Source organism: Neoarius graeffei, chromosome 12, assembly GCF_027579695.1.
Source record: "Neoarius graeffei isolate fNeoGra1 chromosome 12, fNeoGra1.pri, whole genome shotgun sequence".
In the NCBI taxonomy this organism is placed as follows: Eukaryota; Metazoa; Chordata; class Actinopteri; order Siluriformes; family Ariidae; genus Neoarius; species Neoarius graeffei.
The window spans coordinates 3,044,823-3,063,000 of NC_083580.1; the positions used below are offsets into that span (position 1 = coordinate 3,044,823).

The 18,178-nt window shown below is 43.2% G+C and overlaps 1 protein-coding gene across 8 annotated transcripts in view; it reads right to left on the reverse strand.

Annotated features, from left to right (window-relative positions):
• Window positions 1-6,395: 6,395 nt before the first annotated feature.
• LOC132895123 (probable E3 ubiquitin-protein ligase HERC1) overlaps window positions 6,396-18,178 on the reverse strand; it is a 91,025-nt gene continuing 79,242 nt past the window's right edge. For all 8 annotated transcript variants that reach the window (XM_060935350.1, XM_060935349.1, XM_060935348.1 and 5 more), the window contains exons 73-80: window positions 16,728-16,894; window positions 15,819-15,988; window positions 15,339-15,504; window positions 14,515-14,591; window positions 14,146-14,398; window positions 13,496-13,648; window positions 12,926-13,231; window positions 6,396-7,741 (exon numbers count right to left, since the gene is read on the reverse strand). In XM_060935350.1, coding sequence (XP_060791333.1) covers window positions 7,556-7,741; window positions 12,926-13,231; window positions 13,496-13,648; window positions 14,146-14,398; window positions 14,515-14,591; window positions 15,339-15,504; window positions 15,819-15,988; window positions 16,728-16,894 — 1,478 coding nt within the window. In that variant the 3' untranslated portion in view covers window positions 6,396-7,555. The remainder of the gene's footprint in view (window positions 7,742-12,925; window positions 13,232-13,495; window positions 13,649-14,145; window positions 14,399-14,514; window positions 14,592-15,338; window positions 15,505-15,818; window positions 15,989-16,727; window positions 16,895-18,178) is intronic.

Consider the following 18,178-nt stretch of genomic DNA (forward strand, 5'->3'; position numbering starts at 1 on the left):
TCAGAGGTAAAGCTGTGATGTTTTCTGATGCCTTCAGCATAAAAATCTTACTTGTGGTGTAAGAGGAATAAAACGCTTCAGGACATGCCATCATTGGAAAATAATCAACTTCAGGATGGTAACAGGAGCTCTGTGTCATTAAAGTGTTTTAAAATGCCTTACAGAACCTCAAGAACCTGTCAGGATTTTACAGTTGATCTCAGAACTTTATAGACTTTTTAGAAAAAGGGTTCAAGAGTTCATCGGGTAATTAAACGTTCTTAACCTCATAATACCGGTACGTTCTGCTTGGAGTTGTTTCTGATAACACGGCTCTGTGTAGGGTCCTGCCTTAAGGGACAAGTGAAGAACCTTGAAGAACCCAGGCTCAGAGAGATCTAGCTTTAATTTTGTATCATAAGTCTATTCAAGTCCAATTGTTTTTTGGTTTTCGTAAACAGAACAGGAGCTGTAATTATGAGAACTGATTCCTGGAGCTACTGTACAACCCCGATTCCAAAAAGTTGGGACAAAGTACAAATTGTAAATAAAAACAGAATGCAATGATGTGGAAGTTTCAAAATTCCATATTTTATTCAGAATAGAACATAGATGACATATCAAATGTTTAAACTGAGAAAATGCATCATTTAAAGAGAAAAATTAGGTGATTTTAAATTTCATGACAACAACACATCTCAAAAAAGTTTGGACAAGGCCATGTTTCCCACTGTGAGACATCCCCTTTTCTCTTTACAACAGTCTGTAAACGTCTGGGGACTGAGGAGACAAGTTGCTCAAGTTTAGGGATAGGAATGTTAACCCATTCTTGTCTAATGTAGGATTCTAGTTGCTCAACTGTCTTAGGTCTTTTTTGTCGTATCTTCCGTTTTATGATGCGCCAAATGTTTTCTATGGGTGAAAGATCTGGACTGCAGGCTGGCCAGTTCAGTACCCGGACCCTTCTTCTACACAGCCATGATGCTGTAATTGATGCAGTATGTGGTTTGGCATTGTCATGTTGGAAAATGCAAGGTCTTCCCTGAAAGAGACGTCGTCTGGATGGGAGCATATGTTGCTCTAGAACCTGGATATACCTTTCAGCATTGATGGTGTCTTTCCAGATGTGTAAGCTGCCCATGCCACACGCACTAATGCAACCCCATACCATCAGAGATGCAGTCTTCTGAACTGAGCGCCGATAACAACTTGGGTCGTCCTTCTCCTCTTTAGTCCGAATGACACGGCGTCCCTGATTTCCATAAAGAACTTCAAATTTTGATTCGTCTGACCACAGAACAGTTTTCCACTTTGCCACAGTCCATTTTAAATGAGCCTTGGCCCAGAGAAGACGTCTGCGCTTCTGGATCATGTTTAGATACGGCTTCTTCTTTGAACTATAGAGTTTTAGCTGGCAACGGCGGATGGCACGGTGAATTGTGTTCACAGATAATGTTCTCTGGAAATATTCCTGAGCCCATTTTGTGATTTCCAGTACAGAAGCATGCCTGTATGTGATGCAGTGCCGTCTAAGGGCCCGAAGATCACGGGCACCCAGTATGGTTTTCCGGCCTCGACCCTTACGCACAGAGATTCTTCCAGATTCTCTGAATCTTTTGATGATATTGTGCACTGTAGATGATGATATGTTCAAACTCTTTGCAATTTTACACTGTCGAACTCCTTTCTGATATTGCTCCACTATTTGTCGGCGCAGAATTAGGGGGATTGGTGATCCTCTTCCCATCTTTACTTCTGAGAGCCGCTGCCACTCCAAGATGCTCTTTTTATACCCAGTCATGTTAATGACCTATTGCCAATTGACCTAATGAGTTGCAATTTGGTCCTCCAGCTGTTCCTTTTTTGTGCCTTTAACTTTTCCAGCCTCTTATTGCCCCTGTCCCAACTTTTTTGAGATGTGTTGCTGTCATGAAATTTCAAATGAGCCAATATTCGGCATGAAATTTCAAAATGTCTCACTTTCGACATTTGATATGTTGTCTATGTTCTATTGTGAATACAATATCAGTTTTTGAGATTTGTAAATTATTGCATTCCGTTTTTATTTACAATTTGTACTTTGTCCAGGGCGGCACGGTGGTGTAGTGGTTAGCGCTGTCGCCTCACAGCAAGAAGGTCCGGGTTCGAGCCCTGGGGCCGGCGAGGGCCTTTCTGTGCAGAGTTTGCATGTTCTCCCCGTGTCCGCGTGGGTTTCCTCCGGGTGCTCCGGTTTCCCCCACAGTCCAAAGACATGCAGGTTAGGTTAACTGGTGACTCTAAATTGAGCGTAGGTGTGAATGTGAGTGTGAATGGTTGTCTGTGTCTATGTGTCAGCCCTGTGATGACCTGGCGACTTGTCCAGGGTGAACCCCGCCTTTCGCCCGTAGTCAGCTGGGATAGGCTCCAGCTTGCCTGCGACCCTGTAGAAGGATAAAGCGGCTAGAGATAATGAATGAATGAATGAATGAATGTACTTTGTCCCAACTTTTTTGGAATCGGGGTTGTACTTTATAAAACACTGACTTAAATCCGAATCAAAATCCTGGATAGAGTCCACACACTCGTTAGGTTTTAATCGTAAATGTAAAGTCCTGTATCGACGCACTGAATTCACCCTCGAGGGACTCTGGAGCAAATTCTTAGATCATCCCTGCGTCTCAGATAATAACACTCGATTTATAAGTCATTAAACTTCCGATTTGTTTCCTCAGCATCAGGAGTGTTTTGTTTTGACTTTCTCAGGTGCCTTTTCTAAATCTGCAGCGCATCGGCTGTGATGAATGGAGCTCTAAAAACAGCGCGAAGGCTGATGACGGGTCCGAGTCGGGAGCAGCTGCGAACCTGCTGACTACGGTGTGAATCATACACAAATAAAACAGGTGCCTAATAAGGTTGTGTGTCGGGAAATGTGTGTCACGACTGCTATTTCAGCACATAATTCAGGCTGGTGCTCAGGATGCGTTTACACTGCATGGAAAAATGGCACACATTCATTCTCTCGTGGGTTTTTTTTTCTTCCCCCTCACACGACAGATTTGTTTGACATCGTGAATGCTGTCGGATCCCACATGCAGTAAGATTTAGATTGGATACGTATCTGATGCACGGTCATGCAGTTATACTAAAAGTTAACGCGAGTTGTCAACAGCAGCTGTTTCAGTTAGGGGCGGAGCTAAATTCCAGGTCAGAAAGATGCTAAGAGGTAGTGTAAAATGAAGTCGTTCATGAATTACAGGTGAAGAAACACTGCAGGTAAAAGATCTGATGCACACAAACACGCCCACTTTAACCTGACGGATTATTATACTACACCAACGTCACTACGAGAGATGACGACAGCATAAAATTATTCTACTTCTGAATCTCTGAACTTTTTCTAGAGGTGCTGTTTGATGTCATCGATGCTTAATAACAGTCTCAGTTTTTCATAATTGAGGCTCTTCAGATGAGCTTTTAACGTGGCAGAGATTTCATCTGCCCAATGATGGCATGCGATTTAAAGAGGCGTTCTCCATCTCCGTGCAATCAGTCAATCTCTCAGTGATCAGACGAAAGGCTTCACCTCCTCCTCGAACTCGGAGCAGCAAGTCAGAGAAATGATTACGGCCGTCACTTTGAGCCGCTCTCGCTGGACCACAGCTGAGGGATTCATCAAAATGGTGAGATCTCAGGGAGGAAGGTGAGACGCCACAACTCATCAAATCCCTCAGTGTGAGACAGAAAGTGTGCTACCTGCACTTCAGCAGAATCTTCTCCCTGTTCACACTGACTCATCGTTTCACCTCTGTAATTGGACTAGTTGGTGTTACTGGGTTGCTCGTGCTCTGGGTTGTTCATAGTATAAAAATAACAGATGACCTCATTTCCAGGGTGGGGTTGGATGGGAGGTGACCAGAAAACAAACCTGGCCGATTATTAACCAAGACAGTTAATCCGGATTGTAAGATCGAGCAGCTTTGCAATCCCCCCCCCCCAGTAACAACTTCAATGCAGAATTAAAATATTATTAATGATTGATTTTTGAATTCATTTGCCCCCAAGGAGAAATTTAGGAGGTGTGGCCTCTCCTTTTAAAGAAGGATACCGGTCAGTTTTAGAGAAGGACACATGGTCATTTTAGTGAAGGGAGTGTGGCTTGTGTTTTAGCAGAGATGTGGCCTCTATTTGTTAGTTGAAGAGGAGGAGGCGTGGTCTATGTACTGGACAGTTTTAGAGAAGGAGGCGTGATCATTTTCAGTGAAGGGTGTGGCTTGTGTTTTAGAGGAGGGGTGGCCTCTATCTGTTAGTTGTAGAGGAGGTGTGGTCTGTGTCAGGGGCGTGTTTAGCCTATTTTTGGGGGTGCTCAAGCACCAGGGCTTTGAACCGGTTCAAGGAATGAAAACCGGGAACTTTTTCTATTTCACATGGAACAGAAACGAAACCAGAAACTTTATTTTTTATGTTCCGGAACAGAAACGCTTATTAAAAATAATGGTAACCGGTTAATACCGGTTTTTATTTCGTTCCTCAAAGTTTCCATAGCCTACAAATAAAAAAGTCATTCTTCTCCTGCGCAAGTTTCTATGACCCGCTGGGGTTCACTTCCTGTGTGACGTTCGCTGACTGAATGGAGAGAGCGGGAGGGTGGACTACTATCACGTCTCCACATCTTAAATAAGAGGTAAATATTGCAGTCTATTGTTATTCGAAAACGTCAATTTCAAACACGATATCAATATATTTGTCCACGTTAATGAGAGGCTCGCGAACATTAAATGGCGTTAACCTCTGTTAGCCTATCAATGCATAGGGCCTGACTCGCCTTTGGTAACACACTAAATGAATTATCTTTCATTTTTGGCACTTTTTCTGTTTGTGTAGATGGGAAGACATACTGAGAATCCAAATCGCCAACATTTGAAATAATAATTGTTTTGAATTATTTCTTGTCTTATTTAATGAAGGTTGTAATAGAATTAGCCTACATTTGTCTTAAGCTGGATGAGACAGAGACATAATTTTATAGCCATTTGTTAAACAGCTGACAGGGAACGTAATTAACCGTTCCGGGAACGAAATGTTTTTGTTCTAACTGGTTCGGGAACGTCTATTTAATGGTGGAACCCAAAACCGGAAACATTAAAATTGCGTTTCTGTTCAGAACGAACCAATAGGAAAAAAATTCTGGTTTAAAGCCCTGTCAAGCACCCCCAAAAACAAGCTCAGCACCCCCTAGCTCAGCACCCTCAAAAACACTGCTTTTGGACGTAATTTTCAGAAATAAGTGCCCTTGCGCACTGCGCAATGAATGTGTGCGCGGGCGTGTGTGTGTTCTTGAATTCACCTGTTACGTGATAGTTCTATGAGCAGTAAAATCCCTCTCCTCCTTGAGTCCCCTCTGATTGGGTTGCCTGTCCGCGCGAGTGCTTGCTACGACATGGTGTTTTTTTTAACTGGATTCCACGCCGATGAGGAACTCGTAGTAGCACCTGAGTATTACTGGCATAGCGAGATGTGAAGGTACGGACTGGAGTTACAATTGTTAAACACAACACAATATGCAAAATGCAATATTGATGTTCCCTGGTCTATGAACAGAATGATAAAAACGACATTCATCATCCATATCGAGATACTTTGTGGTTGTAAATGTGTAGATATCATAGTTTATTGGGTCAGCTTCTGTTAAAACATTGCATAAGTCTAGTCTTGTCTAGTTAAGTCTAGTCTAAATGCGGAATAAACGTGGAAACACTGTCGTTCAAGCCAGGTGCCTCTGTCAGCTGTGGGGGCTAAGCACCCCCAAAGATCAGATGCTAGAATCGCCCCTGGTCTGTGTACTGGACAGTTTTAGAGGAGGAAGTGTGATCATTTTTAGTGAAGGGGTGTGGCCTATCTGTTAGTCATAGAGGAGGAGGCGTGGTCTGTGTCCTGGTCAGTTTTAGAGAAGGAGGCATGATCATTTTCACTGAAGGGGTGTGACCTCCGTTTGTGCCGCCGCCTCCTCTACAACTAATCATTTTTAGTGAAGAGTTGTGCCTTCTGGTTTAGAGTAGGAGTGGCCAGTTTTAGAAGGAAGCATGTCCTCTGTATCAGTTTTAGAGGATGAGGTGTGGTCTATGTACTGGTCAATTTAAGATGATTGTTTTTAGTGAGGGGGTGTGGTCTATTTTAGAGTAGGAGTGGCCAATTTGAGGTGGTGTGACCTCGGTATCTTGGACTAATCCTCTTTATATAAAACTACAGTACGTACTGGTCAGTTTTAGAGGAGGTGATCATTTTTACTCTGGTTGGTTTTGGAGGCATGGCCAATTTTAGAAAAGAAGGCGTGGCATCTGTTAGTTTTAGAGAAAGCGTTAAGTGTAGAAAACGATTTCTTCCTCCCATGTTACAGTATTCGAATCTTTTGATGTGCTTAAAAAAATGAACACGTGACAGCAGCTCTAAATTCATTTTATTTTTTTTATATACTCAAGAACAATGCATATATGTGTGAAGTGCAAACATCTCACTGAGCACAACCAACGTCTCGCTCTCTTTACAAAACAAATCGAATAAATTAGCGTTAACGTAAACCACAACACACAGTAATAACTGCAGTCTCCGTGGAGAACGTGAGGAGAACTTGCGTCCTCGGAGCGCAGTCTGAACACGCACCACAGCGGTTAGGACCTGGAGCTGAGCTGTGTGTGACTGATGCACACGAAGGAAAGGGGAAAAAAATTTCACAGCACGCTATGGATTTCCACACGTATCCACAAACAAATTCAAAATAAAACAACCTAAATTCCATCCAGGGCTATATAATGGAATTGCAGTACACTATTTGGCAAATAAAATCTGAGTGCATAATGTGCATGGCATTTTGCAAGTATTACATTCAAGATAAAATGAACCGGAGTGTTAATCAGCGTCCGAGTCTCAGTGCCTCAGTCCTCCGTGATGTACAGCACGTTATCAATAAACTGGGATTAAGAAGCTGCCCCATGCCTCATTAGTGTTTTTTTTTTTCCCCAGTTTGTCATTTGAAACCATTGGCAGCATTTTAATGCTTTTAGGGGCAAATATTTTGTGGTTATTCTTGTTTATCTTTTTTTATTTTTAAAGAAGCAGTTTGTAATTTTGCAAGCCCTTGGCTTCCTGAAAGAAAAAAAATGCAACCACAAGTAAGACATGCTTTTCACATCACCTCAACTAAAATTACACGTCTCATTTCTTTATTTTTTCTGACTTAAGGAAACCTTTCTGCTTGGGGCGGAAAAATGCAGAGATAAAATTTTCTTGGATACCAAAACTATCCAGAACCACAGCATGACAATATTGTAACTTCAAGATGATATGGGCTAGAAACACGTTTAAACTTTACACACTGCACCTTTAAGTTTAAAGAGAAGTTCCATCCCATAAACGAGTCATGGATCACTTCGGCACTCTCGGCCTGCACCACTGGAGCGAGAGATTTCTGTATTGCACCAGAAAGGAAGAACATTGACCAGGGAGATTAAAGAAAAAAAAAAAAAAAAGCACAGACCAGACTGAGCTCGTTTGGTGCTTTTCTTTTCCCCCGATGTAACAGAGTCCATGATGGAGTGCTGCGTCAGTATTCGGTGTCTGAGCCGTCTGCCGGTTCCGTGTTGCGGGACAACATGTAGTTGTCCATGTCTATGGAGGGGCAGTTGTGGATGGAGTAGCGCAGACGCTCTGTGAGCACGGCCTGACTGGTGTAGGGAGGAAGACGCAGCTGGAAAAAACATGTCTGGGCCGTGGGGAGACCGTTCATGGGCTGTGGGAAATAAACCAAGAGCCTTTTTAGTACGAGTACAGAAAACTCTACTAATCCCCAAACTAGGATTAATGCAAGTCTAGAACATTCTACCAACCCCAAACTTGGCTTAATCTAATTTCAGAAAACCATAGTTTGTAGTTATTAAGGTCAATCAAAAGTATAGGAAACATAAGCACACCTGGGGATAAGTAGATTAGATTAGATAGAACTTTATTGATCCCTTTGGGAGGGTTCCCTCAGGGAAATAAAAATTCCAGCAGCATCATTACAGGATAAACAGAGAATAAAAAATAGAGAAAACTTCTAGATAAATTAAGTATTTACATATACAAATATAAAAAAAAAAGTCCAGCAGGAGAGGTATTGCACATTGTCCAGTATTGCTTATTGTCAGGCTAGGCTGCTGCTCCTTCCCGTCCTCTGTCCTCCTGTTACCCCTCCTCCCCCCCAGAGAGGAGTTGTACAGTCTGATGGCGTGACGGACAAAGGAGTCTGTAATGGCCCTTTTCCACTACCCTTTTTCAGCTCGCTTCAGCTCACTTCAGCCCGACACGGCTCGCGTTTCGACTACCAAAAACCAGCACGACTCAGCTCGTTTCAGCCCTGCTTAGCCCCTAAAACTCGCACCGTTTTGGAGTGGGGCTGAAGCGAGCCAAACCGTGCTGACTGAGGCTGGGGGCGTGAGCAGACACTCCCCTGTGCACTGATTGGTGAGGAGGAGTGTCCTCACATGCCCACACACGCCCCGCGAGCGCGCTGGGATCTGTAAACACCGCAAACCCGGAAGAAGAAGAATTACGAATTACGAGAATTTCTGAAACCTTATGCGCCTCGCCTCATCTATACGCTCTTGCCAGTATCTGTTGGCGTTGTCAAGCCACAGCACCAAGACCAGCAACACTAACGACTCCATGTCCTCCATGTTTATTGTTTACTATTCGGGTCGTGAGACTACCGCTTAAAAGCTCACTGAATCAGTGACATACAGAGCATAGTGGACGAGTTCGCGGAGCGCAAGGCTCGTCGTATGCCCTTCAAATAATGCGCGCAGTAGGCTATTGATGTTTTATTATGAGCCATGTACAGTATGTCGCCGAATGTTTTTTTGTTTCTGAGTTACATGCTCGTTTGAAGGACTTAATGTACAAAATAACATAGTTGCACCCCGTAGTGTTGAAATTGGTAAACACAGTGCATTCAGTGAGGTTTGCACCGCCCTCCTTTTATTTCTGACTCTTCCTGTCACCGTTGCAACCTCTGAGCGCTCATTCGTATGCCCTTCAAATAATGTGCGCAGTATAGGCTATTGATGTTCTATTATGAGCCATGTACAGTATCCTAATGTTTTTTGTTTCTGAGTTACATGTTCGTTTGAAGGACTTGATGTACTAAATAACATAGTTGCACCCGGTAGTGTTGAAATTGGTAAACACCGCAGTTGCGGACATTTTGTAGCCTAAAATGATGGTATGATAAGCTTTAATAAAATGCCCGGTCCTTTGCCCCGCCCCCGGCCCGGCTCTGACTTGTTCCGCCACTGTCACTGATGTCACTGTTTGCGCTGCTTAACGACATCACATGACGTCCACCCACTTTCGCTAACTCCACCCAATGTGTCCACCCACTTCCAGCCAGCACGGTTCAGCGCGGTTGTAGTCGAAATGCAACTCCAACAGCCCCGCTCAGCTCGACTCAGCTCGACTCGGCACGGCACGGCTCAGCCGCGTTTGTAGTGGAAAAGCGGCATAAGTCTGCCCATAAACCCAAACCAAACCCCTACTGAATGTACCGAAAATCTTAAAACTGTACTAATTCTAAAATGGGTAAAGTTTGGGTACATAAAATCCCACTAATCCCAAATTAGGTTAAACATGAGTCCACAAAACAGTACCCATCCCCAGCTAGGCTTAAATGAGCCTGTGAAGCTTGACTAATCCCTATAATGACTTACCTTTAGAAAACTCTAACCCTAGTTAGGGCTTAGTAATACAGGTTTAGAAGAATGCTTCACACTAATTAGGTTTGATGCGAGTCCAGCAATACCTTACTAATCCATAAGGAGGCTTAATGCCAGCACAGGACCTCTACTAATCCCCAATTAGTTTTAATGCAAGTCCGGAAAAGTCCTACCAATCTGGTTATCATGCATCCAGAAATAAACGTGTCCCCAGTTTGGATAGGAAAACAACCAATCCCTAATATGGTTTAACGCAAGTCCAGAAAACACTTAACCTAGTTATGTATTAGTACTTTAATGCCAAAAAATCATATTAATCCCCAACTAATGTGAATTTGGAAAACTCTAATAATATCCAGCTAGGGTAAACATAAGTTCAGAAAATTACTAAATCTGTTTGGGCATGGCAAAGAGAAAGTACTAATCCCGACTAGGATTCATGATAGTGCAGAAAACTTGACTCATCCCAACTAGGCTTAATGTAAATCCTAGCAACATACTACTGAACTAAATCTTGTTCTGTTGTAGAAGGTTATATAAATTACTTACACTCCAAAAATGTTGGGACACTGTGGAAAATGTAAATAAAACAGAATGAAATGATTCACAAATCCTTATTGGCCGATGTTCACGTTCCAAAAAAAGTTGGAAGAGGGACATGCTTACCAATCTGGTACATCACTTTTTCTTTTAACACTCAGTAAGCATTTGGGAATTGAGGACATTATTTGTTGAAGTTTTGGAAGTGAAATTCCACTCTGTTGTCATATTTTGCACGTCACATTTTCAATAGGAGGCAGGCCAGTTTAGCGCTTGCACTCTTACTATGAAGCCACGTTGTTGTAACATTGTCTTAGCACCTTTGTGCCTGGCGTTGTCTGGAAAGCCAGTTTAGCGCCTGCACTCTTTCTACGAAGCCACGTTATTGTAACACGTACAGAATGTGGCTTGGTATTGTCTTGCTGGAATAAGCAGGACGTCCCTGAAAAAGACGTCATCTGGATGGCAGCATATGTTGCTCCAGAACCTGTATGTACCTTTCAGCATTAACGGAACCTTCACAGATGTCCAAGTTACCCCTGCCATGGGTACTGACACACCTCCATACCATCACAGATGCTGGCTTTTGAACTTTGTGCTGCTAACAATCTGGATGGTCCTTTTCCTCTTCAGCCCAGAGGACACGATGCCAGTGGCATTTCTGGAAGTTGATGAGATATGGCTTTCACTTTGCGTGGTAGATGCAGCGACAAACCGTGTTTACTGACAACAGTTTTCCGAAGTGTTCCTGAGCCCATGTAGTAATATCCTTTGTAAAATCATGTCGGGTTTTTAACGCAGTGCCGCCTGAGGGATCAGATATCGTGGGCGTTCAGTGTTGGTTTTCAGTCTTGTCCCTTACGTGGAGAGACTTCTCTGGATTTTATGAATCTTTTGATGATGATATGGATTATTGGTGGTGAAATCCGTAAATTCCTCACGACTGTATGTTGCGAAACGCTGTTCTTAAACTGCTAGACTATTTGCCCATGTAGTTTTTTCACAGTGGTGAACCTCGCCCCATCCTTGCTTGTGAGCGACTGAGCCTTTCCAATTACTGTACCAGTGGACCCGTTTACCTGTAGAATGCTCCAAACAGTTTTTTTTTTTTAAACTCCTTCCGCAAATTTCACTCTTTTGTTGCCTCTTTCCCAACAGTTTTGGAATGTGTTGCAGAAATCAAATTCAGAATGAGTATATTTACCAAAAAAATGTTTTTCAGTTTGAACATTAAATATCTTGTCTTTGTATTGTATTCATTTGAATATAGGTTGAAAAGGATTTGCAAATCTACTTTAAAAAAAAAAAAAAAAGGTTGTACACAGTATCCCAATTTTTTTGGAATCGGGGTTGTAACTCCTAACCCTTACTAACCCCCAGGTAGGCTTAGGGCCCGTTTACATGAGGACGCTGTCGGGTAAAAACGACTAAATATTTTATCAGAAGTGCCTTTCGTTTACACGGGGACGGCGTTTCCGAGGCTGAAAAACGGATAAAATTGAAAACGCCTTCCAGAGTGGATAAGTTAAAAACGGCCCCCGTTGCATATCCGTCTAAACTACCCAATACGCGAAACTCTGCTCGGATCTGCTCACGTCGGGTACGTGTTTACGTCATACATATGTCATATACTGCACATGCCAGCCCGGGAAGTAAGAAAGTAAGTAAAAAAGTAAGAGCATGTCTGATTACATCGATCCAACGGACCTTCAAGCTGCTCTGTGTTTTAATGCAGTAGATGTGTTTTCCTGCTCACCCGCCCAGCTGGAGCTCCTCAGTTTGATGTCGCCAAGTTACACACACACGCACGCGCGCGCCGCCTATTCAAGCCGCTCGTGAAACCATAAACCCGAGACTGAAAACAAAACTAGCAGCCGAACGGGTTTATTTTGCTGAGACGGACACTGCCTTTTCTCTTCTTCACCGAAACAAGAGTGAGTGTTACTTAATAAAGGCAGATTAAAAGAGTTTCGGTTTGCTCCTGCTCCTCCCTCGAGCACTACAGTACCTCAGCCGGACCGTTTTATTATTTAAAACAAGTCATTACAAATTATTTGACTCGGCCAAAGACTCGACCAATACGCACAAAACATAAAAATCGGCAAATGCGTGAAATTCTCACCGATTTTCTATCAGCCCAGCTGATCGGTGGGACAAAACTACTGTTAAATTTTCCTACCCTCCTGGATTTCGCGCATGTGTAGTAGGCTTGGTAGGATAACTTGACAGAACAGCAGCGCAGATGTGCAGATCAGACAAGACGGAAGATGTTGCGCATGCGTGCAGACATAGCGGAGACATTTATGCGTCACCGTATAGACGCAGATTTCCTCCTTGAAAACGGTCGTGTAGACGCGGAAAAAAGTGAGAACGAAAACGGACTTTTGCGTTTTTGTTTTATACCGTCCCCGTGTAAAGTGGGCCTTAATCTACATCTTGATTTAGAGTCAAATCTTCATAGAACCGGGGGCGTCGTGGCTCAGGTGGTTAAGGCGCCATACCATGAATGCGGGCGACCCGGGTTCGATTCCGGCCCGAGGTCATTTCCCGATCCCTTCCCCGTCTCTCTCTCTCCCGCTCATTTCCTGTCTCTACACTGTCCTATCCAATAAAGGTGCAAAAAGCCCAAAAAAATATCTTTTAAAAAAAAAAAAAAAAAATCTTCATAGAACCATCTTGCTCACCCGGTCCACTTTGATGATCTGAAACTTTTGCATGATGTCGGCCGGGTTGGATGGCAACCTGGAGCGTCCGGACACGAATCGCAGGAACAGCACTCTCTCCTCATTGGTGAACTCCTCCAGGCTTTGCCAGAGCCAGCCAATCAGCTGGTGGTTGGCAGTGATGTCACGGTATCGCACCACCTTCTTGAGCATCTCTACAGAGACCTCGGGCAGGCCGCAGACCAGCTGCTCCAACTGACGTGCCGTGAGCAGAGAGAGTAACGGCACGGGGATGATTGAGGACATGCCCTCCCTCACCGCGGTAACCTAACACACACACACACACCCACCGCAATCAGCACCGGTATATGGAGCAAATATGACATTTATTGCTCAATGCTTACTAAGACAGTATTTCTACAGTGTATATACTAAACACACTGCATTCCCATATTTTCATCTTACTCCGCTCATGAAGTGTTTATTACCTGCTGCGTTATCTCAGTGTGTAGCAGGAAAATGAAGCGGACCGAGTCGCGCTGTGCCGAGCTGTTCATTATTCTCCTGCGTTATGTAAAACATTAGCGTTACCTGTCTGTCCATTTCGTGTAGTCGATACTCCAGTGCTCGCTCCACGTACTCTGCCCTGTTGGAGAAGGTTAGCGGGAGGTTGTGGCCACCGGGGACCACCGGCACCAGTTTCCCGTCTGCACTGTGGGCCACAAACGAGTCCAGAGGAATCATCTACAGAGAGACGAGATCCACTATTACGTTTAAAGACGTTCCTGTATTCAAGTGAAATATTTTACATGAGTGGCTGATATTCTGTCCAATTACAATGAAATACTTATCACTAAGTAATTCGAAATAAAAGCTACAACAATCCTCTTGTTCAAACCTTTTCTGAGTGTGTCATGTTACACTGATTGACAGCATCATTTCCTTGGCAAGAAAAACAATTCTGGAAGTGTAAAAGCATGTTTATTTATTTTTTTTTTAAAAATATATATTATAATTTTTTAAACCGGTGCGAGTCATGAGCGCTGTGTGGAGTGTCGGCATATTTTAGATGGATTTCTAGCAGAAAATGGTGCAAGGTTCAGTTTGTGGCTCTCTGCTGCTACTTCCCAAAACAAAAATGAGTTAAATGTAGAAAATATATATATATAAAATAATCCAGATTTCACTTCCATCTCCATCAGCTACACAAGTCAGGCTTTAAAATCCCACCAGTGTCTCACCACAGTGAAGTTGTCCTCATTGATGCTGCTGTGGTCAGGGTTCAGGATGTCCTGAAGTGAGCGGTGTGTCAGCAGGTCCACTTCCTCCAGGTCAGCTCCGCCCAGAGGGATGGCACACAGCTGTTTCCACACCCACGGAGCCAGGTGCAGGTCCAGCGGCTTCTTCGTCCGAATGGCCACAGCCATCAGGATGCCCAGGAAACGGAACTGCAGCATGTGATCATCGGAGATGGCTGCTGGGTTCAGGAGGAACCTGATGTAATCAGGAAACAAGGAAATGGCTGAAGGAAGAGTAACAGGAATACAGCCTGAGGTAGTAAATTCAGCTACTGATGCCTCATTGCGCGCACGTGTTTGTGTGTGTGTTACCTATCTGTATTACTGCCCACATCTGCAGTACTGTTGGGAGTGTGAATGAGTAAATCCACCACTCCAGACTGTAACTCCTGTGTGAGAGAGAGAGAGAGCTGAATGAGGAGTAAAACACTCCACATTGTGCCGTTACAATAAAATAATCAACAATGCGGTGTTGTGATGTATCAGAGTTTCTGTTACCACTCTGACGTTGATTACTTTCCTTGAACAGCATTGTTTTATTCCTCTTTATTAAACAAAGTGTACATTTTATCCGCTTTTTCTATCTACAGTCAGTGGATATGAGCAATCGTGCGCTCTGATTGGCTGCTCTACTACTAGACCATCAGCTCATATACCGTGAGTAGAGAAAAACAAAATGGCGGAGTGTGTTACTGTACCAGCCGAGGAAGAAATCAAAACTCTACTCGAAAACAAAACCCCCCAAAAATAAAAAAGCAACAAAATATGGCATGAAAGTATTTGATGGTAAGAACTTGTTTGCTTTTTTTTCCAAGAATTTTTCTTATCGCATTTTTTTACAAACCGCTCCTGTCATTTCACCGGTTTGTTTACATTCTAAGCAGAAATGATTGTCAGACCTTTCGTATAAAAGGTTTTATTCATCGAATTTGCAGAAAATGAAAATAAAAATGCTCAGTTTCTCAAAATCCAGTGAATGTGGATAGAAAACAGTTATTCCACTCAATCTCATCGTACATGGATTATAGACAACTCAGTGCCACGCGCCTCGTCAGCTATCAGCTCATGTACGACTCGATTTCACAGAATAACTGTTAAATATCTGACACGAGTACGAGTGATGTTGAATGTTGAACCTGGCACATCTCCGTGACCGTGTCGTCGAACACTCCGCCCGCGTCATCGGCTCCTTCTCCGACCAGCTTCACCTTCCAGGCTCTGGAGGGCAGACGCAGCTCTGTCGGGTTCACGTTCACTACCTGCTTCGCTATCTGCACAAAAATGGGCTTACTGGAGCGCCCCCTGTGGACACAGTGAGAACAGGTTAGGTTGCAAACAATTTCCTGTATATAATCCAAATAAATTCTCATAAGAAACTGAGGAAGAATTTGCTCGTCATTCAATATTTGCTGCATTTATTTTTTCCAAACATTTATTTATTTTAAATTGTTTATTTTAAACTCTGAACATACAAATTTAAAGGTGTAGTAAGTTATTAGGGTCAAATTGAAAATGTAAATGTTTACCGAAGCATTATCGTGAGTGAATAAAACTCTTGTACTGGTGTTTGATAGCTTATTATATAAAATCCCGTGTGTGTGTGTGTGTGTGTGTACCTGCTGGAGATTCTCTTGACGGTTATCTGCGGCCCGTACGTCTTTCCCTGGGTCATGGTGCGGCCAATGGAGCGCACTAGCGGCAGAGTGTTCACTTTGGGCGACAGCAGGCCTCGGATGTGACCGTGCACTACAGCCGCCGTGCCCGAGTTGTAGCGGGATGAAGAGACCTGGACGAGCAGAGAGCAGCCAGGTTACTCACACCGATCCTTTATTCGATAGATCTCAAACAGTGGTGCCTAACAAGAGCTCTGGATACTTTTTGCACTATTTTCCATCTTGTATCTAGTGCAGCGTTGTCATGGTACAAAATAAATAAGAATTTGAAGGGATCCTCCAGCGGATTTTTACTTAAAATAAGTTTGAGGATAAGTAGTCACAGATTTAAAAAATCAAACTTTCACTTTCGGAGACCAAATAGTGTTCGAGAAAAATTAATTTTCTTTATAATGCCAGATGGGCTTCCTGCGATAGTGACGTACGCGATGACGTCAGGTAGCGGTCGCTTGGAGCAACTCGGCTGTTTATATTCTCTGTTTACATCGTAGTTTTGCTAGTATTTTACAGAATTGTTCAGGTTTTAAATGAGTATGCCTCATTGTGTCACATATAAATGCCACAGTCATGCTAAAAAGAAAGCACAAGAAATCCGCTGGCCGATCCCTTTAACCTAATTAAGAAGTTTAGGAAATGGCAGGGATCAAGCTGAATATTAATACCAAAAACTTTATGGATAAAGTAAATACGGAGGCTAGATATTATAAAAATAAATCTTAATAGCTGAATATTTGCAGTTGTATTTCTTTTTACAGATTTTTGAATATCATGGTATTCAGCACTAATTTTTAGAATATTTCAGCTAGAGCTACATTTCATACAGTCTCTTCTTATCTCCTGTGTACGAGTCACCTGATTGTGAGCGTCCAGGTTGAGGAGTCTCCAGGACTTGTACATGAGGTCAGAGAAGTGGTAGAGGACTCGGAGCCGAGCGCTGAGCTCTTTGGGAGTGCAGTCCTTCAGGGTGTTGTACTGTGGAGGAACGCTCCGAGGCAAACCGAGCTGCAGTCCTGCTGAACCTGTGCACACAAGCAAGTGTGTGATTTTATATTATATAAAATGACACACAGTATTGTTTTTTTGGGTTTTTTTTTTCCCCCATACAAACTTCGTTATATATTTCTATTTTATGACTTCTGCATTATCGAGTCAGTACAAAAACATTTCAGAGTTCCAAACATTCGTTTTCTTTCCGGCACAAAATTAAACATGGCAGAAGAAAATGTGCTTGTATCTGAGCAGCGTATTCCATAAGAGAGCACTTTTCAGATTAAAAAAGAAAACATAATGAAGGCTGCTGGGTTTTGGTGTAAAATGAAGAAGTGAGTGTGACAGTCAAAGTGTCCAGAAGAACTGGGGCTGGTTCTGTAAGATGCTCAGGAAAACCTACAGATCATTTCCACATAAAACTGCACTCACTGGACCTGAGATAGATTTTTTTTTTTTAAAGCAAAAGGTTGTCTCACACCAAATATTGACTTTCATTTATTATGGCTCACTGCTTACAGTATTTTTTTTTAATGTTGAAACATTTAATTATTTTTAAGCCATTTTTCATCTACAGCATGCGTGATATATGGCATGTGTACCACTACAATCATGACAAGTGACATTAAGACTCCAAACCCCAAATGATTGATATACAGTACTAGTGGGGAAGTGAAAAATTGTAAGACCACATGTGACTAGCCTGGGCCCGCCCATCCTAAGCGTGACGCAACACGAGGGCCTGTTGCGAGCTTAGTCTGGCCAGGCAAGCTATCTACAGCTCTTCCAAGCTCCCGAAAAATCGGGAACCAATCAACTTTGAGCATCTCCAACGGCCCTGGGTAGAGGCGTGTTCAAGGCACTGACGTAGTAGAACTGCGACCGGAAGCCATAGATTGTTTACAGAATCTATGCCGGAAGCGCTTCATTCACGCTTCCGCATCTATTACGCATAGATGCTGTATTGAAAGCATTCAACGGGAAGTTCTCATTGAAAACAGAGCAAAGAGCAGCCCTGGAGGGATTTATTGAAAGGAAGGACGTTTTCGCCTTGCTCCCGACCGGCTTCGGTAAGAGTTTAATCTACCAGTTAGCCCCATCGCGTCACATACGTCAGAGGAAAGAGTGATGTGATTGGTTTAAGCTTCGTCACAGCCTTTTCTGGCTTCGACCAGTAGCAAACTGAGGCATTTCAGGGAGGCGGGTCAACCACGGGCTCTGGGAAACGGTTGGGCTTAATATCTTGGCCAGACCAATAGCTCGGAGAGCTGTGAAGTCGCGTTAGCCAGGCTAACATGTGACACTACTGGTCCGAA